Here is a 27,029-nt window from a genome sequence, read left to right as displayed (position 1 = left end):
CAGGGGACACGGGTTCGTGCCCCGGTCTGGGAAGATCCCACATGTCGCGGAGTGGCTGGGCCTGTGAGCCATGGCTCCTGGGCCTGCGCGTCCGGAGCCTGTGCTCCGCAACAGGAGAGGCCACAACAGTGAGAGGCCTGCATACCGCAGGAAAAAAAAAAAAAATGGGGGAAATAGACAGTAACACAATAATAGTGGGGGACTTTAACACTCCACTTACACCAACGGACAGATCATCCAGACAGGAAATTAATAAGGAAACACAAGCCTTAAATGACACATTAGACCAGATAGAATTAATTGATATTTATAAGACATTCTATCCAAAAGCAGCAGAATATACTTTCTTCTCAAGTGCACATGGAACATTCTCCAGGATAGACTACAGCTTGGGTCACAGATCAAGCCTTGGTAAATTTAAGAAAACTGAAATCGTATCAAGCTTCTTTTTCGACCACAGTGCTATGAGATTAGAAATCAATTACAGGGACATCCCTGGTGGTGCAGTGGTTAAGAATCCACCTGCTAATGCAGGGGACAGGGATTTGAGCCCTGGTCTGGGAAGATTCCACATGCCGCGGAGCAACTAAGCCTGTGTGCCACAACTACTGAGCCTGCGCTCTAGACTCTGCGAGCCATAACTACTGAGCCCACATGCCACAACTACTGAAGCCCACATGCCTAGAGCCCATGCTCTGCAACAAGAGAAGCCACTGCAATGAGAAGGCTGTGCACCATGACGAAGAGCAGGCCCCACTCGCTGCAACTAGAGAAATCCCATGTGCAGTGACAAAGACCCAACACAGTCAAAAAAATTAAATTTAATTAATTAATTAATTCAAAAAATAAAGAAATCAATTACAGGAAAAAACTGTAAAAAATACAAACACATGGAGGCTAAACAATATGCTACAAAATAACCAATGGATCACTGAGGAAATCAAAAAATACCAAGAAACAAATGACAATGAAAACACAATGACTCAAAACCTATGGGACGCAGCAAAAACAGTTCTAATATGCAAGTTTATAGCAGTACAATCTCACCTCAAGAAACAAGAAAAATCTCAAATAAATAACCTAACCTTACACCTAAAGCAACTAAAGAAAGAAGAACAAACAAAACCCAAAGCTAGTAGAAGGAAAGAAATCATAAAGATCAGAGCAGAAATAAATGAAATAGAAATGAAGAAAACAATAGCAAAGATCAATGAAACTAAAAGCTTGTTTTCTGAGCAGATAAACAAAATCAATAAACCTTTAGCTAGCCTCATCAAGAAAAAAAGGGAGAGGACTCAAATCAATAAAATTAGAAATGAAAAAGGAGAAGTTACAATGGACACCACAGAAATACAAAGCATCATAAGAGAATACTACAAACAACTATATGCCAATAAAATGGACAACCTGGAAGAAATGGACAAATTCTTAGAAAGGTATAAGCTTCCAAGACTGAACCAGGAAGAAACAGAAAATATGAACAGACCAATCACAAGTAATGAAATTGAAACTGTAATTTAAAATCTTCCAACAAACAAAAGTCCAGGACCATATGGCTTCACAGGCAAATTCTGTCAAACATTTAGAGAAGAGCTAACACCTATTCTTCTCAACCCCTTCTAAAAATTCACAGAAGGAACACTCCCAAGCTCATTCTGTGAGGCCACCATCACCCTGATACCAAAACCAGATAAAGATGTCACAAGAAAGAAAACTACAAGCCAATATCACTGATGAGCACAGATGCAAAAATCCTCAACAAAACACTAGCAAACAGACTCCAACAACACATTAAAAGGATCATATGCCATGATCAAGTGGGATTTATCCCAGTGATGCAAGGATTCTTTAATACAAGCAAATCAATGTGATATACCATATTAACAAATTGAAGAATAAAAGCCATATGACCATCTCAATAGATGCAGAAAAAGCTTTTGACAAATTCAACACCCATTTATGACAAAAACTCTCCAGAAAGTGGGCATAGAGGGAACCTACTTCAACATAATAAAGCCCATATGTGACAAACTCACAGCAAACATCTTCTCAATGGTGAAAAACTGAAAGCATTTCCTCTGAGATCAGGAGAAAGACAAGGATGTCCACTCTCACCACTATTATTCTACATAGTTTTGGAAGTCCTAGCCACTGCAGTCAGGGAAGAAAAAGAAATAAAAGGAATCCAAACTGGAAAAGAAGAAGTAAAGCTGTCACTGTCTGCAGATGACATGATACTATACATAGAAAATCCAGAAGATGCTACCAGAAAACTACTAGAGCTTATCAATGAATTTGGTAAAGTTGCAGGATACCAAATTAATACACAGAAATCTCTTGCATTCCTATACACTAACAAGGAAAGATTAGAAAGAGAAATTAAGGAAACAATCCCATTTACCATTGCAACAAAAAGAATAAAATACCTAGGAATAAACCTACCTAAGGAGGTGAAAGACCTATACTCAGAAAACTATAAGATACTGATGAAAAAAATGAAAGACGACACAGATGGAGAGATATACCATGTACTTGGATCGGAAGAATCAATATTGTGAAAATGACTATCCTACCCAAAGCAATCTACAGATTCAATGCAATCCCTATCAAATTACCAATGGCATTTTTCACAGAATTAGAACAAAAAATTTTACGATTTGTATGGAAATACAAAAGACCCCGAATAGCCAAAGCAGTCTTGAGAAAGAAAAATGGAGCTGGAGAAATCAGGCTCCCTGACTTCAGACTATACTACAAAGCTACAGTAATCAAGACAGTATGGTACTGGAACAAAAAGAGAAATATAGATCAATGGAACAGGATAGAAAGCCCAGAGATAAACCCACACACCTATGGTCAGCTAATCTATGACAAAGGAGGGAAGAATATACAATGGAGAAAAGACAGTCTCTTCAATAAGCAATGCTGGGAAAACTGGACAGCTACATGTAAAAGAATGAAATTAGAACACTTCCTAACACCATACACAAAAATAAACTCAAAATGGATCAAAGACCTAAATGTAAGGTCGGACAGTATACAACTCTTAGAGGAAAGCATAGGCAGAACACTCTCTGACATAAATTGCAGAAAGATCTTTTTTGATCCACCTCTTAGAGTAATGAAAGTTAAAACAAAAATAAACAAATGAGATCTAATGAAACTTACAAGCTTTTGCACAGCAAAGGAAACCATAAACAAAATGAAAAGACAACCCTCAGAATGGGAGAAAATATTTGCAAACAAGGCAACTGACAAGGAATTGATCGCCAAAATATACAAACAGCTCATGCAGTTCAATGTCAAAAAAACAAATAACTCAGTCAAAAAATGGGAGGAAGATCTAAATAGACATTTCTCCAAAAAGACATTCAGATGGCCAAGAGGCACATGAGGCACTAATAATTAGTGCTCAACATCACTAATTATTAGAGAAATGCAAATCAAAACTGCAGTGAGGTATCACCTCACACCAGTCAGAATGGCTACCACCAAAAACAATCTACAAACAGTAAATGTGGAGAAAAGGGAACCCTCCTACACTGTTGGTGGGAATGAAAATTGATACAGCCACTATGGAGAACAGTAGGAGGTTCCTCAAAAAAACTAAAAATAGAACTACCATATGACCCTGTATTCCAACTCCTGGGCATATACTCAGAGAAAACCATAATTCAAAAAGATACATGCACCCCAATGTTCACTGCAGCACTATTTACAATAGCCAGGACATGGAAACAATCTAAGTGTCCATCAACAGAGGAATGCATAAAGAAGATGTGGTACATATAAACAATAGACTATTACTCAGACATAAAAAGGAAGGAAATAGGGCCATTTGATATGGATGATGTGAACAGACCTACAGACTGTCATACAGAGTAAGTCAGAAGGAGAACAACAAATATTGTATAATATCGCTTATATGTGGAATCTAGAAAAATGGTACAAATGAACTTACTTGCAAAGCAGAAATAGAGACACAGATGTATAGAACAAACTCATGGATACCAAGGAGGGGAAGCAGGGGGTGGGATGAATTGGGAGATTAGGACTGATATATATACACTACTATGTATAAAATAGATCACTAGGGCTTCCCTGGTGGCGCAGTGGTTGAGAGTCCGCCTGCCGATGCAGGGGACACGGGTTCGTGCCCCGGTCCGGGAAGATCCCACATGCCACGGAACGGCTGAGCCTATGGGCCATGGCCGCTGAGCCTGCGCGTCCGGAGCCTGTGCTCCGCAACGGGAGAGGCCACAACAGTGAGAGGCCCACGTACCGCAAAAAAAAAATAAAAAAATAAAAAAAAATAGATCACTAATGAGAACCTACTGTATAGCACAGGGAGCTTTACTCAATGCTCTGTGGTGACCTACATGGGAAGGAAATCTAAAAAATAGGGGATATATGTATATGTATAATTGATTCACATTGCTGTACAGCAAAAACTAACACAACATTGTAAAGCAACTATACTCCAATAAAATATTTTTTAAAAATAGCCTCCAGAAAGCAGGCCATTGAGAACCACTTGTTCATAGATAAAGTGGGTAAATTTGAAACAACTGTCTTTTTTGCAGAAGAAAAAAACTGCACAGCCAACTTTAAGTTGGATTACTCTGAATGCATTGCCTCAAGATAAACATCAGACCTCTACAGCGTAAAGCATTTCCATGGTCATTCCCCACCTTATTACAGAGAAGAGTAAAAATTCTACTAATTTGAAAAGTCTTATTTTTACAAAATTAACCATACTGATGACATTCTTTAGCATTTTGGGCACTTCTGTCTTTAGCTTCTTGGCTGTATCAACTTTCCTAGGACCAATGCAGTGAATCAGTTTCATGTTCTGACCTATTTTTATAACCTTACCCCGAATTTAAAATTCTAATCAAAGCAGCTGTTACCTTATATAATTTCCCCATAAAGCATTATTTTAACTAACGAAGTCACTGCCTTTTGAAAATATATCCTTTCTGGTACCTCTTTTCTTTAGTGACTCATGCATAAGTAGGTGTCCTATTGCACTAGTGAAGCAGAACGAAGCAAATACCCTTATTCGGAACATGTGAGAAACGGCCGTACTTTTCTCAAACCATACAGCAAACTGCCACATGGCATACTGTTTCTTTAAAACTTCAGCAATGTTTCTGTGTACCTTTTAGTAGAATTTGCTGACAAAATCAGGCATTTTATTTTGTAGCTCTATTGTCTTCTATGTATTATTTTAGCTATTTTTACCACATCAGTGAGAATGAGGGTTTTCCTAATGGCATGTGACATTTTGCCTTAAGCCATTAAGTAAAAAGAAATTCCAAATAGGCTCGTAAAATATTCAGTTTACTAAAATTCTGGACTAGATTTAGTATTGCATAAATTTAAACATTGCTAAAACATTTAACACTATTTGTATTCATGCTGGATATTTAGATTTTAAATATCTTGTTAATTATCATGACTTCCTACCATCATTAGGGATTATCTCAAGTACAATCTATGCTTACGGTGAGGTTTTTCTTTAATAATAGAGGCTGTAAGTTTGTATTTCACATAGTCTCTTGATAGCTTTGAATTTTAATTTTTGTCTGACTTCTTGTCACTCTGAATAGATTGTCATCAGTTTACCTTATAATGTGGTTGAGTACATACCAGTGGTAAAAAAAGGGTCAACCCAGCCATTTTCTTATGGTTTGCTTACACCTGCATTAATTATTTTTAATCCTCTTTTTTTTCCCTCAAGAATTTTAGTTTATCTGTTCATTTGGTAAAGTTAATTTAAATCCTACAAAATACATACATTAATTCATAAGCCTACTTCACTGAGTGAGCCTACATAAACTACATTTCCTTGAAATGAGTCAAAAGTGAATTAATCGGGCTTCCCTGGTGGCACAGTGGTTGAGAGTCTGCCTGCTGATGCAGGGGACACGGGTTCGTGCCCCGATCCGGGAAGATCCCACATGCCGCGGAGTGGCTGGGCCCGTGAGCCATGGCCGCTGAGCCTGCGCGTCCAGAGCCTGTGCTCCGCAATGGGAGAGGCCACAACAGTGAGAGGCCCGCGTACCGCAAAAAAAAAAAAAAAAAAAAAAAAGTGAATTAATCGGTGAGAGGACCTTTGTGGATCACCTCTTCTTCCCTCAGGACATGTCACATACCACACAGGACATGGGATCCTCTGACATACACACTGAATAAGGATGCCAGTGTCAATCCATATCTAAAATATTGGCCAAGCTCAATTTCTTATTTTTTTAAGATAAAAATATATCTTGAGATGTTAATAATTTTTTCCCTCACCCCATGGATCTTCTTCTCATCCCACTTGGATGACGAACTTTCTCAAGCAAGAAGCATTTCTGGTGACTGCCATTTAAGTCCTCTCTGCCTATTCTGCTGGGTCAGACAGGAACCTCGTGAGAATGGACATCTGGACTAAATAAAACCCTTGAGTCAGGAAAAACCCTCAAGACTTGCCATGCAATTTGACAGGGACCTGTATTTAATGGAGCTTCAATTTTTAAGAAGGACACCTACTTCCTCTTCCCCTGATAACAGTTCAGACCTCCTTCAGGGACATTTGTGAAAATATATCTGTGAGCCCAAAGGTCAAAAGTTTCTTAATAAATCCTAGCTCCATTTAAATGGTCTAACCTTCAAGTCCAGCTTAAGGGCAGGACAAATATGCGCTTCAGCCTTGGAATAGCTCAGTCCTCCCTTTCCCTCCCCCACCTCCCCAATGGCTAAATTTGAGCCCGAGAGACATTGTAAATGATAGAATCACCCTTTCTCTGGTGAAGAAAGAACGCTGAATGAGATAACATGGGGATGAATCGCTGATGCCCCTGTATCCAGGTTTCTGTGGCTCAGGGGTACAAAGGACCCGGATACTCAACCTGTGGGTCGCTCTGTCCATTTCAACACTGGAAAGCCCAGTCATCCAAAATGCCGCTAGAAGCCACTTCTCCACGACCATTTATTTAAAATAATATAACTTAAACTCATACCCTCAAAATCTTTGGAGGAAGATCGTATATCAAAAAAGAAGCCCATGAAGAAATCTATGTAACTGTTGAAAACCCATGTTTTATTATAACTTGCACAGAAGATACACACACACACACACACACACACACACACACACACACACACGGGTCCTGAAAATATCAGATTTTATTCCCATCCAGGAGAAGGCAGCAACCCATAGTCCAACACCAAAAGACAGGAGTTCAAGTCTCAGAACCTCTGTGCTTGGCAAACAGGTTAATTAGGAATAGCGAAGCCAGGCCACATGGTTACCTGCCTCCACTCCATAAGACTAGAGAGGAACGAGGATCGAAACAGGTGCTGAAGTTTGGACAATGACCTTTTGGAAAAGAAAAACTCTTGAGGGCATCTGGTGCTCAAAATGAGAGAATCAAAATGCTTATCACTTATTTAATACTTGGACGTAAAAATGAGGTAGAAGTCAAAATGCTTGAATATGGCCCAGGAGTGCCCAGAGAGAGAAGGGTATGAAGTCGGGCTGGTAGGACTATAATCACACTGAGATGATCTAATCCTTTTTTCCTCTTTATGGTTTACAGTTACAACAATTCTCAAAAATAATGCTAAAAGTTTCAAAGCGAGTGTCTCAAGTGGGAGATTTGGGTTTTCCATCTCCCATGGCTGCAGTCCCCCAGCAGTGGCTCTGATGGGGGTACCAGGAGAAGCAGGTCACTGGGATGAAATGAAAGAGCATCTCTGGATTGAGCTCTGCAACCTCACCCACTTTTAAATCATGAAAAGTGGCTCCTTAAATGTAATCTTTTCCCTCACAAGAACAAACAGACCTTGAAAAGCTGCTCTGTAAGTGGCCCTGGAGTTGCCTGCAGGCTGTAATTGAGGGCTCACCAAAGATGCTAGGTTTCTAAAGAAATCCACCCCATTGGCTGGCGGAGTGTTTGACATTGCCCTACTACTCACCCTTCCCTGAGGCTTTCTGATTCCAGGAGGCTTAAGCTGGGCTGGGGGAGGACAACTTCCCCCCACCATCTGTCGCCAAGAGCTAAGCACGAGTGGGCTTATCAGATCAGCTACTTACCTACTTGTAGGGGACCGGGGCTGCCAGTGTTAGGAGGGGATGCCATGGGGGGAACAGGGATGGGGCAACTCCTGGGGGGCAGCACAAGGACACCAGGTACCAAAGAGGAGAGGGATGATGCCTGAGTCCCTTTCTGCTGAGGGATGGCGCAGATGTTCCCATTCTAGAGAGAGCTCTGAAGGCTGAAAACGTCATCCTAACCCCACAGTTGAGAAACCCACACAGCTGAATGAATAATAAGTTTGACTAAAATGCCCAGCACCATTCTCGACTCCAACCACAAGAGGGCAGGCGATGGCAGAAGATGGTCTACAGCCTTGCCCAGAAAGTGCTTGGAAGACCTGAGGGAAAGTTCAGTCCAAGGGTCATCAATTACACATTTATGAAGCTGCTACAAGTTAAACTCTTGTTGAGAAGGAAGGTTCTAGATGTAACTACCATCCATTTAGAGAATGTATGTAGAAATATGTAGAAAAACTTGATTTTCTATTTGTTTCTTACAGTCAACAGTAAAGTGCAAAAAAATTTTTTTTCTAATTTCATTGGTTACTGTTTGTAGTGTTGAAGAAAAAGTTCTAGAATTTGAGCCAGAGGCCCTGAATTCTGGTCCTTGCTCTTCTCTTAAGAAGATTCTTGACCCCAGGAAACCACCTCCTGGAGCCTCAGTTTCCTCCTTGGTACAATGATAAAATAGGACTTGGATGAACTCTGGGCTGCCTTCCAGAAAACAAGACATAAAATGCAATAGCATGTGGGGAAAGCCGGCTGAGAAGAATGAAGTGGGCACGAATGTAAGGTCCTGTAATGCTCCATTGAGGCCGCATCCTTGGGGAATGGGCTGTTCCACGTGACGACTTTTCCAGATAATTGAATTTTAAATGCTGAAATTTGTTTTCCTTTTAACCTTCTGTAATGGAATCTTTCTGAAGTGTATTACACGCCTCTCTGGCTTCTTAAATCGAAAACTGAATATAATTTAACCTTTCCTGAATGTTCTAGGTCATCATGATGACTACCTCTTACTATATATACAGTCCTGAATAGAGCACTGGTGCCTCTGGGCACAGTATTCAGGTAAGCAGGACCCTCGTGCGTAATGTCCCCAGAGACTATATTATAAAGCTATAATTGGCAATTCTTCCTTCCTGCAATCTCCTACATCACTACCTGCAGTCATTTCTCCAAGTAACACCTTCTAGCAGCCTCCTGACACTCTGTTTAAAATCCGCTATAACCTAGAGGGAACTCAGTGTTGCCATGGGTAACCGGTGTCTGAGCTTGTAACAACTCTAAATTTAATTTTACACGCAGTTAGTGCTGTGCTGAAGGTTACCTCTGGCCAGGGCTGACATTCAGCTAGTTCGCCCAGTAGTAACGCCCCTGTACCAGCTGGCCAATCGCCCTGAGCTCCCCAGGTCCTCCTGCCAGCCCAGCACCCTGGCCCCTCTCCTGGGACCACATATATATTTCACACCCCAGTAACTCAAAGGTGCAGTCTGGCTCTGGGGTGGGGGGGCGGCGGCACCAGGATGCACTAGCATCCTTTCCTACAGGCTGGTACCCACACCACACAGGTCGCTCAGTGTTTGAATATCACCCTGGTTTCTGGGCTGAAGATTATCCCCTTTCCTGCTGAGCAAACTGACAGAGTTTTAGGCTCTTCTCTGACCCTCAAACTCAAGGGCTTTTTCTCGGTTCATGCTGTGCCCTGGGGTCAGGTCGCCTGAGACCAACCAGGAAGGGTGTTAAAAGCTACCTTTGATTGAACATCTACCATGTGCCAGAGGCCTATTCAGTACATTAAATAAATCATCTTATCTCATCCACTAAATGACCCTGTTGGGGAAAGCATCAACCTCCCAATGCTGAGGTAACCTTACCACACAGCCAATAAGCGGGGCTGAGAGTCAGGTCCACCTCTCTGAGGCCCCTGTTCTTTGCTCTGTGCCCTGCTCATATGTACTAATGTACAAAATAGTCCACTTGAGGTTCACATCCTGAAAAATACATTTGAAGTGGAACATGGGCCCTTTTACTTTTCAGAAAAGGCTACTTGTTTTTATTTTGGTGTGTGGGTTGTGTTTTAATTAATTCCACATTTTGTTACCAATTTGGAACAATCTGTCCGCAGGGAACGGATCTGGTTTACTTATAGAAAGCTAGCGGAGGGAGGGAGGGAGGGAATGGGGTTACAAAGTATTCCTTGCAGGAAATAATCTAAAAAACCTTCCCAGTTCTCCGGTCGCCAAAAAGACATATACAGAACATTCCAGAAAATCTCATCTTCCCCAGAGTAGGTATGATAGAGTCGCAGACAAAAACTTTCCTCCATGTGTTACCAGCTACGCCTGACAGATGGGGCATGTGACATCAAACGTTACTGGTATTCCTCGCCGTCTCAGAAAGTTTCCTAGAAGTTCACTCTGCGATGATGCTGTTACCGCTCAAAAGAATGAGGGGTTCCCAGCACTACTTGGGGATGCTGGAAGCAAACTGCTGACCTCGTGATTGTCAGTCAGGGAAAAAGCAGAAAGGGATCTGCAATTTTGGGACAGTCACAGGTTAAGCTTTGGAACCGGTTCTGGGGTACAGAAGGGTGTCAAACCCATGGCTGTGAATTCTCTGCTCTTCCCCCAGGGATGAACTTTCCAAATTGACCCTAAACGAATTTTTAAAATAAGCCAACCATGACCTCATCTTCTACACTTGGCACCTGCTTCTCCCATGCTCAGCACACAGGCGATCTTTAGAGTGCTCTTTTCCGAAAACATCCACAGTGCTCTAAAGTTTCCAGAGTGACCTTGTCAGGGAGGAAATTGCCTGAATAACTCACTGGCCATAGGTGACAGGGTCAAAATATCATGTACACTAGTTTGCTAGAGCTGTCAAAATAAAGTACCACAAACCAAGTGGCCTAAGCGACAGAAATGTGTCGTATAGTTCTGGATGCTAAAAGCCCAAGATCAAGGTGTTGGCAGAGCTATGCTCCCTCTGAGTACTGGAGAAATACCTGTTCCAGGTCCCTCTCTTAGCTTCTCGTAATTCCCTGGCTTGAGGCAGCATGGTGCCAACCTTCATGTGGCATTCTCCCTGTGTCCTTTTTATAAGGACACTAGTCCTATTAGATCGGGGGCCCACCTTACTCCCATACGACCTCATCTTAACTAATTACATCCGCAATGACCCTATTTCCAAATAAGGCCACGTTCTGAGGTTCTGGGGGGTTAGGAGTTCAACGTGTGAATTTGGGGGGTGGGACATAGGATTCACTCCATAACATCATCTAAGGGAGTTTTGAATTCTAAATCAAACTCAAGAGAAGGAACAGAACGGATTGCTCAAAAGAGCACCCCCTATTATAATTCCAAGTGATATTGTGGATGACTTATTGTGTCGGTGGGGTGGGGGGGGAGGGAAGTTAGTGTACTGACACCTGAAACCTGTTGCTTACAAGTAAAGGTGACAGGACCAAAGTATAATTCTGGTGCAGATTTGAGGTAGTACAGCACAGAAGTTAGAAACACAGAATGTGGTGGCAGCTAGACCCAAGTTCACATCTGGTTCTCGCTTTCTTAGGTGACCTTGGACAAGTTACATGGCCTCTCTGTGGTCAAGGTTCTCATCTAAAGCTGTCCTTTATAAATCTGTGGTATGTATTAAATCACAGTGGGCGGCAGAGTGTCCCTATGGTAGCAACTGCTCAATAAACAGCATTTCTTGTAATTATGCCAGAGAACTAAGGAGTGAATCTTGAAAAATCGACCTTGTCTCTTTCTCTGCTGTCTTGTGAACGTGCTGGTTGTTATGGGTATTGGGAAATCAGGACTCCAGGAGCCCTTGCCTCGTTCCTTGATTCACTTTCACACTGTCTTGAAGACCAAGCAGAGGGTCTTGGCCTTCTCCTTCTCCTACCCCTACATCTGAGGGGTTCTGGGTAGACCTTCCCTTACCTGGCCCTTCACCATCCAGCACACACATAATAGCCCCATCAGAGAAGGGAAGTTCAGAACCATGACTATTCACTAGTAGGAAAGTTATGTTTGGAGGATTTACTTCCTTAGCCATGGAAAATTCCTGGAAGCCCAGTACAGTAACTGTTTCCTTAGTTTCTGTATTCTCGATGCTCTGGCGTTTGGGGCTTTGATCCTGGAGAGACTGCCTCCCCCAGCCCTCCCCCCAACCACCCTGGGGGCAGCTAATTCCTAGATATAGCAAACAATTCCCCTGGGAATGTGCCTTTGCTATACTAACCAACTAGCCCAGAGTCCACACCCCAGCTGTCTTCTTTATCAAACTCTTACACATCAAGCCCATACGTCCCTGTCTAAATCACCTGGGGTCACGTACTAGACGACTAGAGACCACCCCTATAGCTCAGAGCCTGCCAAAATGACTCAAACTATCCTATCCTAGGATTACTCAGTGTACCTACCATGCCTCGCCCAATCCATCCCTTGAAACCCCCAATAAAGGCTTTGGGCCATGCCTTCCCCTCTCCCCGCTCTGCCTCCTGACCAGCGCTGGTGTTTCCCCCTGTGGCCCGGCAAAGTGTGCTGTGCCCCCGTTTCTAGGGATCTGTGAGCGTAAACTTCTTCCTTCATGACAGTCGTTTCCCTGTCTGCAGGTCTTACCATACTTGATTCAAACAAATCCCAAGCACATTTTAGAACACCCACAGGCCTGTTCCTTGACCTTTTTCCTATTTCCATTCCCCAAGCTCCTCCTCTTCAGCTATTTTAGCCCAGATGCCAACTGGCCACACCTGCCTGAATGTTTCTTTCTGACCACCTTAGGTGGAGTGGTGCACTGGATCGGGTATCCAGTTGGGAGTCAGCAGAGGGAGAATGAGAGTTGGCTCTGCCAGTTATCACTGGCCGGGCATCACGGCAACACCACTTCACCTCTGCGGGCTTCTGGAACCAAAACACCAGCTCAGGTGGCCCAAGTGAAATGTTTCATAGATCTCTCCTAATATGTTAGCAAAGGCGGCGAACTTCCTTCCCATCCCCACTCTGCTATCCTGACACACTTACCCAGGGTCTCAAAGCTAGTTTCCAAAAGACCTGTGGAGAGAACCCAGAATTCCAGGCTCAGTCCTACTGCTTCTTCCATCACATCATACTTGCTCCTTCCTCAGAGCTTCCATGAAAGAGTCTAGTGCTGTGTTCCATCTTCTCATGACCCTGAGCCCATCACCTTTCTATTCTTCTGTATCTTCTTTCTTTGCAAAATGGGCATCATCCTATCACTTGCTCCAACTAGTAAATTAAAATCACCAAGGAATCTTCCCCTGTAGCTGTCAAACCATCTTATTCCAGGGCCAGATGTACTTTCAGAGCGTGGGACAGAAAATTTTGCCTCTTAAAGACTCCACAGCCTTAAGTAGTACAAGAGAAGAGCTTCCTAAACAGATAAGGAACATTTCCCAAGTATGGGAAGACTTTCTCCAACGTCCTAAAGACTCCACCGATCTCCTGGATAAGAAAATCCCAGTCTTCCAAAACCCTCTCCACGTACAATAGTCATCCTGATGCTTTTATTGAGCACGATTTATTGTACTAGACATAGTACTAAGCCCCACATGTGCATTATTTCACCATTTAATCATTGTTATCAATAGATATTTGTTCTTATTTCACAGATGGGAAATCAGAGTCTGAGAGGGATGATTTTCCCAAGGTCGACCAGCTGGTAAGTGGGGAAACCTGGGGAGGCAGCCCCGGTTGTCTGGCTTCAGAGCTGCAGCTCCTGACCACAGCACTCTCCTGCTGGATGTGCCCTCCATGCTCCTCCTGCTACCTCTCCATCCAAACCCACTCCCTTCAGATCAGACGGCTGCAAATGATGAGGACATTCAAGAATAGCTTTGAAAGGGCTGCCTCACAGTGATCCCCACTTCTAACCGTAAGGAACCCACCACCAGGGAGTAGAGTCACCTTATCAAGTCCTTGCAGCATCTTGAGTGCTACGGTGGTCAGCACTGCTTCTTTGCTAAGAGCAATCTCTAATCCCAAATCAAAACATTTATCTGCAACATCACTCCTTGAAAATGAGCAGTTATCTCCCAGGAGCTGCCAGTTAGGCACTCAGCCATTAGCCAAGAGCATCACATCAGTCCAAGAGGCAACCCAAAGGAAATACTAGTGAAAGTGTCTACTGAGTAAATACTCACGTCAACCAGCCAGCCCTGTGCTATGTCCTTTCCATGAACTGGCTCATTTAAACTCAGACCACGTTGCATGTGCCTAATGACTTCTTGTTGGACCCCCCCCCCCCGCCCCATATCCACTCTCCACCCTTTTCTACCCTGCCTTTTGTTCCAGGAGGCTCACACAGATGAATAACACCAGTGGGATCCCTTGCCCCTGGCTGATTCCCATTGATGGGAAGCTCTGGTAGGAGACGGAAGGGAAGGAAAAGATTGAAGTCAAGGTATTTTTGCACTGTTTTTCTCTCTTCAAGGTCTTCTCGGGTTAGATGGTCACCATCTAAAAGGTCACCATGATTTCCAAGGTGCCCTTCTCTCTATGATCCTCTCCTTCTGGGATATAGGAGACATCCTCACAGGAGCCCCTGAAGGCTTGACAAAACTTACGCATCTCAGAATATCTTCAAACTTCTCTTTTCCTGTCTCTTTCATATATACCCATCGTTAAAACCCTGGTGTGCAGTAATGGATTAACTTGGCAGGTTTGGGGTATTCAATACCTGTGCATTCCAAAGAAAGGAATGTCCCTTGACCAGCTCCTGGGAGGTAACGTCTAAGCTCTTGAAATATCCTGCCTGATAAGAGTGTCTTTGTATACCTGGGACCTTGGGCCACACCAGATAGTTTATGCTAATAATGTGATCTATGATGGCGGCTTTGGGCCATGTGTTACTAGTTTGGTCTCTGAAAGGACTGGATACTTAGTAACTAAGGTCAGCTACACAGGCATGGAGCGCTTGTGTGACTGACCCCCAATAAAAAATCTGGACACCAAGGCTTGGGCAAACTCGCCTGGTTAACAATACTCCATTAAGTGTTGTCACACATCATTGCTGAGAGAATTGAGTGCTTCTGTACAGCTCTGCTAGGAGAGGACAACTGGAAGCTTGTTCCTGGTCTCTCCTGGACTCTACTCTATGCACCCTTCACCTTTGCTGATTTTAATCTGATTCCTTTCATTGTGATAAACTGTAACCGTGAGTATAATAGCTTTTCTGAGCTCTGTGAGTTCCCCGAGTAAATCACTGAAGCTGAGAGTGGTCTTAGAGACCCTAACTCACCCAGAAAACAACAGAACAGTCCAATCGTAACTTACTGCCATGGTAGGTTGTCACATGGGTAGAAAACAGAAATATGTTCATTCAGATAAGATCCAAATGGATTTTCCAGGATGGGGAAACTGGTGGGGTGGGGGATGGTCTAAAGACATTTCTAAGCATCTCAAGGGTCTTCTGGACTGTGAGTCTGTGACAAAGGTGATATGGGACAGGCAGATGGAAACATAACCAGGACCTAATCTCTGTTGCTCCGATTAGAGGTGAGATGCTAGGTTGAATGGAAAAGAGGGTCTAACTCAACGTGACATTTCTCATACTCTTATAATGTACTGTTTCTCTTCTTTCTAACCCAAGTTTCAAGGAAAAAGGAGAAACTTTGAGCCTGAGTCTTCTAAGAGATAAGGAAGCAAAAAGAGAAACATATAAATACCAAAAAACTTCAACTTAGAGTGTGTATTTTCCCTCTGTAAGATAAATGCCACTGGCTAATCACCACAGTAGGACTCACAACCCTCAGCACCTGCCGATCCCAGCATCAGGCGTAAGTGAACCACAAGAGCTCCGCATCCTGCCCCCACGCCAGCCGGCACTCCCCACTCACCTGGCCCCAGTGACATCGACTCCGACCATCAGCTGCCCATTCAGGGAGAGGATCTCATCCCGCAGTCGGACTTTCCCACTCTTCCCTGCCGGGCTGTTCTTCCTCAGCTCTGTCACCCAGATGCAGCCCACATCCAGCACGGGGCCCTGGTGGGTTTTCCTCTTCTTGCCCCCTCTGCGCTTTTCTCCATAGTCCCCGAAAACAGGGATGTTCCCAAAACTAAGGCCCACAGTCTCTGCATCCCCCAGCTCCTTGGCGAGGTACACAGTACAGATCTCCATCCCCGTGGGGCTGTGGTCAGGTGGGACCGCACTCTCGTCCACAGCAAAGTTCAGCTGGATGTACTCCTGCAGCTTCCGGATGGCCGCCTGGCAGAGGCGCTGCTCCGGCCCGGCCCCGCCCTCCCGCAGGCTGTTCTGCAGCCACTGGTAGAGGAGGGGCAGGTGCAGCCCAGCATTGTCCTGGGTGATGGGCATGGTTGGCGACTCCCAGACGCCAACATCATGAGAGAACCTACTCCTGGGGGCTGGGCCCTGTGGGGCCCCTCATCCCACGGGAACGCGGGCTGTCCTCAGCTTTGCCTGTGTTCATGTTCAGGCTGGCAGACAAGCCTAAGGAAGACCTAATCTAGTTCTGGCTGTTTGCTTTGGCAAGAGGAGGATGGGACACAATTAAAACAACAGTGGAACAATCACTGGGCCCAGAGTGTCAATGAGGGAAGGAAGGAAGTGTCTGACCGGTCCGCGCTTGGTTCATTTCACAGTGGGGCCCGTGCAAAGGACGTGGAAATGAGGTGTTCCACCAGCAGCGACACGGCTACCTCCCCTGGACTCGTTCACACCTGGAAGAGGAAAAACAAAAAATTCCGGTCACAACAGTGAGCCTTCTGACACAGCATGCATGGCAAGAGAGTATTACAGAAGGACTGTGTTTGCTTTTTAATTTTTTTTTTTTGTGGTACGCGGGCCTCTCACTGTTGTGGCCTCTCCCGTTGCAGAGCACAGCCTCCGGACGCGCAGGCTCAGTGGCCATGGCTCACGGGCCCAGCCACTCCGCGGCATGTGGGATCTTCCCGGACCGGGGCACGAACACGCGTCCCCTGCATCGGCAGGCAGACTCTCAACCACTGCGCCACCAGGGAAGCCCTGTGTTTGTTTTTTGAGTCAGGAACCTAATGCCCCTCCCCATTCCACGGCTTTGTTCCCTCCACCCTGTGCACACACACATGTACACACACACACACTCATACACAGATGCACACACACAGTTATACACAGATAAACAGATGCACATATAGATACACACAAAAATACACCTGTACACACAAATGCACAGATACACACGCACGCACACATACCCTTCCCTGAGACAAGAAACCTCCGGAATGCTGACCTTCCCCAGGAAGTTTCCCTGATCAGCAGGGAAATGAGACGGCTTTTGCCAGGACAACCCCCATCAACTCACATCCACCCAGGAGGCTCTGTGTGACAAGACTCCCTGGAAGATTGTAGAGGGGTTCTGGACATATTTAAGAACTCACATTCCTGGGAAGTTCAAGTCTATGTCCATTTGCCTTGATCAGCCCAAGTGTATGCACAGGAGGTCTCTCCATTCCAGAACTCTGCTCTAACAGTGCTACCAAGAGGAGAAGAGCCGCTCAACACTGCAGAGAGATGCAGGCTTTCCCCTAGACCACCGCCAGTCCTAAGTTATTCGAGGGTCCTGGCTTTATCATGTAGACTCAGAGGGTATCATGTCCCTTTACAGCCTATAGCTTTAGTCGCCTCGCTTCTTTTTCTTTGGTAAACTGTTGAAACCAGCCTACACTTAGGCCAACCCAAAAGCCATCTCCTGCAGAGAGATGTTTCTCCAAGCTTCTGGGGGAGCAGCCCTGGCCGCTCCTTGGCTTGCCCTGGACACACTGCTCACACAGCCATGCACCCCCTCCAGGCTGCACACGTCTGCGGCAGGTGCGGCTCCCCAGCGGGGGCGGCAATGATCCCCTCCCACTGAATATGCACAGCGCCCGGCACACAATCCACCCCCCCTCGGCGATAGGTTAATTGAATTCCATGGCCAATTCTCCTTCTCCACCAAAGAGATTTTCACCTCCATCCCCTGTACCCCTGTAAACACAGAAAAATGACTCCTTTCAGTCTCTTCTCAGAACTTCACGTTCACCCAGAGAAAGTCAATATAAACTGTACCATCAAAGATGGAAAACATTCTCGAGCCTTCTCAGGAAGTGACTTAACAAGGAATAATAATAAATGGGAGAGGTGTCAGAAGCCACCGTAAAGAAATTTCCAATAGAGTTAACTTGTGAGTTTCCAAAGAACTTGAGTGCCAGCGATTAACTGGTTCCAAATAAACCAAAAGCTGAGCAAATATCATCTACATAGTCATGTGCCTATTAAAAAGAAAGGCAAGATCAAAGAAAAGGTAATCCACACATGGACAAAAACTGAATGTCTCCTTTGGCCAAAATACATAACACCTTTCACTGACAAGTAACTCCACACAGACGTATTAAAATCTTATGAATAAATCAAAACGTTTTCCATCAGGCCTCACAACTCTTATTGAGTCTCTGTTTCCTCATCTGTAAAATGAGAAAGTTAAGCTAAATGAACTCTAAGTTCTCTCATACTCCACAGAGAGGTTCTCAAATATAGGGGCAATGTCTGGTTCGTCAGTACGCTCCCTACCTCAGCACAGTGTCTGTCACCTTGTAGACTCAATAATTTAAAACACTTTTTTTTTCTTGGCCACGCTTTGCAGCATGCGGGATCTTAGTTCCCAGACCAGGGATAGAACCCATGCCCCCTGCAGTGGAAGCGCAGAATCTTAACCACTGGACTGCCAGGGAAGTCCCCAAAACAATATTTTAAAGATGGTTTCAAATTAAAATTTTGATGGTGATTCAAGGTGTTCGTCACAGTTCAGGTGATTCCATACATATGAAAACAGAGTAAACATCTTGGGTAAGGTATTCATTAAATAAGTCTGATTGAAGAGAACCAAACTTAAGAGTAGTAGAGAATTTTTTCCCCAATGTCAACTTGTATTTAAGCAACATGTATTATTGAACATCTATTAAGAACCAGACCTTGAACTTGGCACTGAAAATATACTATCAAAAAGGCAAACTCCTTGTCTTGAAGGCATTCATAGTTTAGTGGGAGATGCATAAATAAACGGAAATTAGTGGGTAACAAGTCTATGACCACCCTCTTAACAGAATTAATGAAGGCACGTTCCTGGCAGCCACGTTCACATAATATAAGTCCCCAGCCCCTGTTGATGGGTCCCAGGCTGAGCATCTCATGCAATCTGGAACAAACTTCTTCTCTGAGAATGGAGAGACCTTGAGAGAAGGGATCTAGTCTCCAGGGTGTGGCAGGAACTATAACTTTTGAAATAAGACCCCTGGATGGCAATATTCTACCTGCTCTGTGAACTGAAGAGCAAAGGAAGTCATCCTGCCAAGAAATAAAATAAAGATGATTGGTAGAAGGCAGAGGGGCAAGACTGGGGAGAGAGAATGCTCTAGCTTCCCCACAGCATCCAGGGTTTCACCCATCCTAGATGGGGCTGTACTGCCCTCCCACCTCGATCTGAAAGACCCTATCAATTCTTATAATACATTACATTTGAAAATTTTAACTACTTAAATTTAGAAAAAGAGAAAGAGAAAAGGTAAAGCAAAACAAAACTAAAAACAAACAAAACAAACCCTTTAAACTTTACCTTGAGTTGTTTTCTGCTCTTTGCAGCTCAAAAGTTTTTAATGAATACATTGGAGGTGAGCAAAGCCGATTGGCTCAGACCGGATCATTTGTCTATCAGTAGTCTAACTGGTTATCGCCAAGGGGGCAGGGTCATGAGGTATCAATATGGCTGCTGGGAGCGTACCCTCTGGCCCTGAATGTGGTGAGGGCAGAGAAGGAGTTTTCAGAAAAGGAAAAATTATTTCAAGTGTACAGACACCCTCAAAGAGATTTAGTCTTATTAAGGTGTTCATGGGCTACATAACCTGTCAATTCCATACCTATAATTAGGAATTTTCCAGTAATCTTTCCAGCCCCCTATTTGATCAACTCCTTTTCTGCGATTTTCTATAAATCAAGGAAGTAGAAGCATTCCCATACACTGCAACATTTTGAGATGACTCAAGGCATATGCAAAGACACACAATCTTACAATACTACTGTGAAAAGTGTGGTTCTTCCACAATATCCCATGAAACATTCCAATACCAACTATTCCAGTGAACAGAATGTTGACCCAGAGAAGACACAGAAGTCTGAAAATGGTTACAAATAACAACATCCCTCCATGGCTGATGTGTGTAAAGGTCTAAAAATTTCTCATCCTGAAGATCAATCCATTTCAACAGGGAGTAGAATTTGTGGACATGGCGGTCTGCTGCAATGGTACGGATCACTTTTGTCTACCATCCATAATTCTCCAATTAGCTTCCTATCTCAAGCAAACAACCATGATAATTTAAATTAATTTTGAGTAGCTTGAAGCTGACAGCCTTAACATTAAAAATAAATGCTTCTGTCCCCGAGGTAATTTGCTAATGTGGTGTTAGAAGCGACCAAAGTTCTTGGATCCCCTTTTAGCTAAGCCATGTTTTTTCAGCAGGGTGACATTACCCACAAAACTTAGATATTATAATGGTTAATGGCCCACCTCCCCTGCAAAGCTCAATCCCACCTGACAAACACTTATTGCTTAGTATTTAATTTCTTGTGTTAGAATTTAAATTAAATTAAAATTTCCTCCGGGGTAAGAGGAGGGGGACAATAACGGGAAAAAAAAAAAAAAGGAGAGAAACAGTGAACTAAGTGAAACCAATCATCTGCTCAAAGTCACAGACTCAGAGTCACCTGAAATCCAAGGCTAAATCCTGAACCCGGCAGGAGGTGTGAAAAGGTCTTCTGGCTTATCCAGATCTTGCCTCAAAATCCGGTTACACCGGACTGTCTTATTGTACTAACTCCCGCTTCCAACTATCCTGGATTCTAAATGTTCTCCTACTCGAACTTCTGCTAAGTTCGAATTCCTCAACCTCCGTCTAATCTTCCTTCCTCCTGGATAGGACTCCTCTCTTGACTTTTAGAAAATGCTCACATTTTAAAAGGAAACCAATGTCGATTAAATATTTACTACTGATTTATTCCACAGATGTTCACTAAGTGCCCATCACGGGCTGGGCCCTGAACAAAACAGACAACGTTCCTACAGAGCCTCGTGAAGCCTGTGATCTGGTGAGGGTGCATTAGTAAACAAAATACGGTAACATCAGACGGTGATTAGCACTGTGAAGAGAATTAGGGTAGCATCAGAAGACAAAGAGGGATGGGTGTAGGAGGGGATTAGGAAAGGCCCCTCTGGGAAGAGACCTGAATAAAGTGAGAGACGAGGTGAGAGAGTATCTTTGGGAAGGCTGTTCTCAGCCAAGGGGACAGCAAGTGCAAAGACCCTGAGGTCAGAGCCTACTCAGCTGCCTGCAGAGGTAAGAGAGATCAAGGAGAGCGTGGCTACAAGGAGGGAGTGAGGAGAAACCTCCCCCCATGCTGGCTGCTTCCTCACTGTCTCATTCATTCTCCCTCCGATCCCCATAACCACCATTTAATTGTCACAACAATACTGCAGGGAGATATACTGTTAGTATGCACTTTTTAAAGGCTCAGAAAAACTAACAGAAAGAGAGAGGCTAAATAATTGGCTGAGGTCTCACAGTAAGTAACAGAGCCAGGACTAGCACCCAGACCCACGGGGCGGGGCCTTGCCCTTCTACATCAGCACGCTGCCTGCCTGCTTCTGACAACGTTGCCTTTCTGCACCTGCACCCGACTGCCCCGGACGGGCACCCTGCCTGGTGATCTCTGTTCCACCACCGATGGACCTCCTATGACAAATAAGCAGGTAGCTTGAGCCAGAAGCTTGTGACTGTCTATGTGATAGCCATTCCCCCTTTCTTCCTTTATTTTCTTGGACGTGGTGATGTATTCATCTAAAACCCAGCCTCTCTTGGAGGAGGTATGGATAGCCCTACAACAGACTTCTGGCCAATGAGATGAAAGTGGATATTCTGGGTGGGGTTCATGCCAGCATTCCTTAAGAGCAGACATGGAAGAAAAAATAACCCCCCACGTCGTTTAATGACCGTTATTTGGATTTTTCAAAATCCAACCGATTAGCTGAATTAAACTCCAAACAAATGCACAATGTGGTACCTAGAAGTGGGGAAACTAAAAGTAACAGAACCTGGGACTTCCTTAGCAGTCCAGTGGTTAAGACTCTGAGCTTCCACTGCAGGGGGAGCAGGTTCGATCCCTGGTCAGGGAACTAAGGCCCCGCATGCTGCACAGCGCGGCGAAAAAATAAATAAGCAAATAAAATAAAAGTAACAGAACCTAAAATGTGGAACGAGATGAGCAAGGGGAGGGGGAGGGAGATGCCAAGGACTTAGATACTGTAGGCTGGAAAGGTGACACTCACTGTACTATGAAATATTTGGTTCACCTGGTAGCTGCTGTGCAGTGGAAAGTCTCAGATGTGTTGACTGAGACCGCGGTGTTAGAGAAATTGGTAGGAAAAATGCAGAATATTGGTGGTGCTTTATCACTCCCAGCAAAGTCCTGAGCTCCTCAGCTGGCAAGTGAGAGGGGAAGAAATACCACTCTACTAAGGAAGGCATGCTTGACATTCAGCCTACGATCTGTCTCCTGAGAGGCCTGCATTCGGACCCTGGCAGGGCTGAGACAGGCTGATTGGTTAGAAGGGGGTGAGTGGTGCCCTATCAGACAGAGGTTGTAAGCCTGCTGCCAAAGATGTGGTCACGCACCGGAGGCCACTGTTTCGGCTATGGCCAGCAGCATACGTTCAGTAGCATACATTAAGTTAAAATTTAGGGACATGGGCACAACTCCTGAACTGGAAAGGAAAAGAAACAAGTCATCAGGAATTGACCCGAAGCCTACTAAGTTTGTGAGGGAACTCTATTGCCAAAAGACCCCAACCTGATCTGCAGCAATTCACATCAATGAGCAGTAGGCTTGGTGATGTGTATCGCCCCAGAGAAGGTATCCTCCCATGCCCACCACACAAGTGGTCATGGGGAACAATGAATGAGGAATAGCCCCCAGAGAGAGGCAAGGGCCCTGGAGGGCAAGGAACAGGAGTTCTTGCCACAAGAATGAGGGGTTGGACTCTTGCTATTCCAGGAGAATTTGGTCATTGCTAACGACAGTGACTGCTTTGTTTTCCATCCCTCCTTTTATAAAGGAAAAGTTTTTATTGTAGCTATAGTACACCTTTCCCAGTACTGCAGGTTAGATGTGTCGGGGCTGAATTGCAAGGAGTTATATCCAGAACTGACGGAGAGGACCACACATCACCCAGAGACCCAGGGCTCCAATCTTGATATGCTAACTCTATGAGGCTTGACAGCCTTCTCTCTTGAAAACAGAGAGTCTATCCCACATACGGAAAGAAGGGTATGTCTGAGGAACCACAGGAGGGAACTGTGGCTAGCTGACTACTAGAATAGAAGAGAAACTTCTATTCTTCCCTAACAGAAATCCATCTGTGTTTGCAGAACAAGTACCCAGCCAAAACACTATGTTTGTTAATGTTCCTTCAGAGAGGGGTAGCCATAACATATAGTCTTGGCCCGTGAAGTTGTTGGGTGGGTCTATCAGAGAGGTTCATTTTTTATGAGAGTTCTTTTTCTTCCTTTTTCTTGCTTAAAATGCACATGTGATGGCTGGAGCTGTAGTAGCCATCTTGTGACCAACCATAAGACAGTGGCCTGACTTCCTTGAGCCGCTGTGCCAACCCTAGGTGTTCTACCTCCAGACTTATTACATGAGAGAAAAACAGGCCCCCCCCCCCACCTTCAGTCCTGTTAATTAGTCATTCTGTTACAGGTGAACAAAATCCCTAATGAAGGCATTGCTTTAACTCACTCTTAACCCTCAAGTTCAAGGTCCAGAATATAATCCTGAGTGTTTTAACATCAGCCCTTCTATTTTGTCAATTAGCAGCTATCACTGAGTTCCTACCTTGATATGGGGGCATCACCACTACCACCGAAAACAACAACAACAACAAACAGGGCATGTTTCTATCCCTTAAAGAGCAAAAGCCCGCATGAATCCGTCCACCACCTGCAGTCCCAGGTGTTAACAGACAAACCTACAACTGATTGAGAAACACGATAAATCAAATGATTGTGACTCCTTTATGTTTTGGAAGAGCAAGATGTTGGCTAATGTTTAACTGTCTACGTGACTGGCTCTAGACGAGCGGAATGGCTGTGTTTGAGACAGAAGAAGAATTTGATTGGCCTTTGTTTCATGCAGCAAGGATCAGCTGTGCCAGGCATGGTGCTAGGCCAGGGAAGAAATGATGACCAGCCCTGTGGAGGCTGTGGTCTGCTGGGGAAAGAGATCACTGAACGCAGTGTGCGAAGGGCCGTGAAGCGGCACATTTTGCGGGCACATAATGGATTCCAGAAAGTGAGGCTTTCCAAGGTCTGTGCTGGGGTTTTAGGGGATGGGAGAGCTGTTCTCATAGAATTAAAGAAGGTGAGGACCTAGAGGGGCTCTCCGGGATTACTACTCCAGCCTTCAATTAGACAAATGAGAGAAATGCAGATCAAGACAGGACCCAGATCCTTTAGTTTCTGGGTCTGATGACCCTTGAAGAGTAGGAAAAACGAAAAAAAAAAGATGAATGAAATGAAAAAGAATGACCTGGCAGCTAGTTTGAGAATCTAGTGCTTGAAGATATTCTGTGTCCTAATACATGGACTATTTGTTCAAATTTTTTAAAAATGGGAATGAGTAGAAAGTTCAGAAATTCATGAAACATCATGAATCTTTTCTCTCAAGATGAGTGCAAGAAAACAGTTGGGGACCAGAAAACCAAAATGAATATTATAAATTATTTCCGCTTCCTATGTGCTTCTAAAATATATCTGCTGTGGCTTCAAATACTGAAACAAGTTTGTACGTCTGCAGTTTAAGATTGTTTACTCAGAATGTCAGGCATTGGGCAGTTCTGGATTAATTATATATCTGGAATCTAGGCATCTACATTCTGAAAGAGTACGATGATTGGGGAAAGAGGGCATTTATGAGGCAATGTACATACTTGTGAAATGCCAATTCAACACTTTGAAACAGTTGCTATCTACCAAATGGGTAACTGACTGAGACTTCTATGTGGGCAGTAAGACTTTCCTGAGGTCACTGTGGTTGCTCATTTTAACGTGACCATCCTGCCCACTTTGTATGAACTGGGCAGCCATGATGCCACCACCTGTCATCTGCAGGCCTGTAGATCATGCCATCAACATACAGCATGCATATAAGTTCTTCAACTACACTGGAGTTATTCTTTTTTAATGGGTAGTTATTTTACAATTGTTTCTTTCAGAACACTTGCACTGTTTAGATGCTTCTGGTGTTTAGACTTTTGGGTAAATAATCTTCTCACTATATTTAAATTCTTAGCATCCAACTGCATAGGATCTGACCTCATCGTTAATTAACAATGACTCAAGTATTTCTAACAGCCAATGATACACTCTGCCATTAGCTAGCTGTAGGTCCCCAGGCAAGTCATTTAGCATCTTTGAGGCTCAGTTTCCTTTTCGGCCAAATGAGGCAGTTCTACTAAGTTTCCTTTCAGTTTGAGCAGTTTGCTGGACGTTGGAGCTGAGTTAGCAAGTCAGGGATGGAGTCACTAGCCTCATTAAGAAGCATGTACACCACACATGGAAGTTTTAAACTGCAGAAAAGATGGGCCAAATTGCTTCATCAGATTTTGAGTATTTGCCAAGACAAAGGGGCAGGGGGGCCCTGGGTGGTTTACGTTCATGTGCTTATAACTACAGTTCAGCCTTTCCAGAAGACAAGACGAAATATATCCTACTGAATAAAAACTCTGTGGAGTGGCAGAAAGAACCAAGGTTTCAGGAAGGGGGAAGGAACTTGCCTGAGGGGGGTGTGGGAATGAGAGGAAATCCGGTGTTTCCATTGAGGACCTGCAGACTTTCCAATTTGGCAAAGGCCTAAGTTGTGCAGAGACCGGCCTCCACTCCCTCCCCTCCCAGACTGCTTGCAGCCATCAGGGCTGCAGCGCCTGGTGCGGGGAGAGTATCCTCAAAGGAAACCAAAAGATCATGGAGCACAAAGGTTCATCCCCTGTGCCTCTCTGAGAAGCGGCCCCTTTTCCCAGGCCTCGCTGTGGGAAAGGCTCAGACAATGGTCATGAGAAGCAAGTCAACATCCATTGAGTGACAGGAAAGGAATCCTCATTTGACCTCTTCCAGGCGGGACATCAGAATTAGGGAAAGAGAGACTTCCCTGGTGGCGCAGTGGTTAAGAATCTGCCTGTCAATGCAGGGGACACGGGTTCGAGCCCTGGTCCGGGAAGATCCCACATGCCACGGAGCAACCAAGCCCGTGCGCCACAACTACTGAGCCTGCGCTCTGCAGCCCGCGAGCCACAACTACTGAAGACCACGCGCCTAGAGCCTGTGCTGCACAACAAGAGAAGCCACCGCAGTGAGAAGCCCACACACCGCAACGAAGAGTAGCCCCCGCTCGCTGCAACTGGAGAAAGCCCGTGTGCAGCAACAAAGACCCAACGCAGACAAAAATAAATTTTAAAAAATAATAATAAAAAAAAAAATTAGGGAAAGATTGTGAAGGCGTGTGATACATGAGTCCCCGTGTTCTCAATGGCCCCCAAGGCTACTTGTGTGTCATCTTGGCCTTTAAAAGGGGAGTGAAACCGAGCACGACCCTTTGGGGCCCTCCAGGGTATTAAAGCCTTTCGGTGTCCCCCATTCCTTGTTTTTAGGAAAAAGGCCTCAGCCTCCTAGACCGTCCCTGAGTTCCAGAGGGCAGATTCAAACGGTTAATGATTAGAACAATAGAGGCCCAGGACTCCTAGCTCCTCCAGAAGGGATATACATAACAATATGATACAAATCTCTGAGTTTTTCTACAGGAACTAGGGTCCCACCCAGGTGGAGGATGGGAACTTCAG

General features: G+C 44.5%; 1 protein-coding gene across 2 annotated transcripts in view; it reads right to left on the bottom strand.

Annotated features, from left to right (window-relative positions):
* PDZD2 (PDZ domain containing 2) overlaps positions 1 to 27,029 on the bottom strand; it is a 378,550-nt gene that overhangs the window by 222,642 nt on the left and 128,879 nt on the right. For both annotated transcript variants that reach the window (XM_067730459.1, XM_067730460.1), the window contains exon 2: positions 15,951 to 16,791. In XM_067730459.1, the coding sequence (XP_067586560.1) occupies positions 15,951 to 16,426 (476 nt within the window). In that variant the 5' untranslated portion in view covers positions 16,427 to 16,791. The remainder of the gene's footprint in view (positions 1 to 15,950; positions 16,792 to 27,029) is intronic.

Source organism: Pseudorca crassidens, chromosome 3 (genome assembly GCF_039906515.1).
Source record: "Pseudorca crassidens isolate mPseCra1 chromosome 3, mPseCra1.hap1, whole genome shotgun sequence".
Classification (NCBI taxonomy): Eukaryota; Metazoa; Chordata; class Mammalia; order Artiodactyla; family Delphinidae; genus Pseudorca; species Pseudorca crassidens.
The sequence above is the reverse complement of the archived record's forward strand: the minus strand, read 5'-3'. Positions and strand labels throughout refer to the sequence as shown.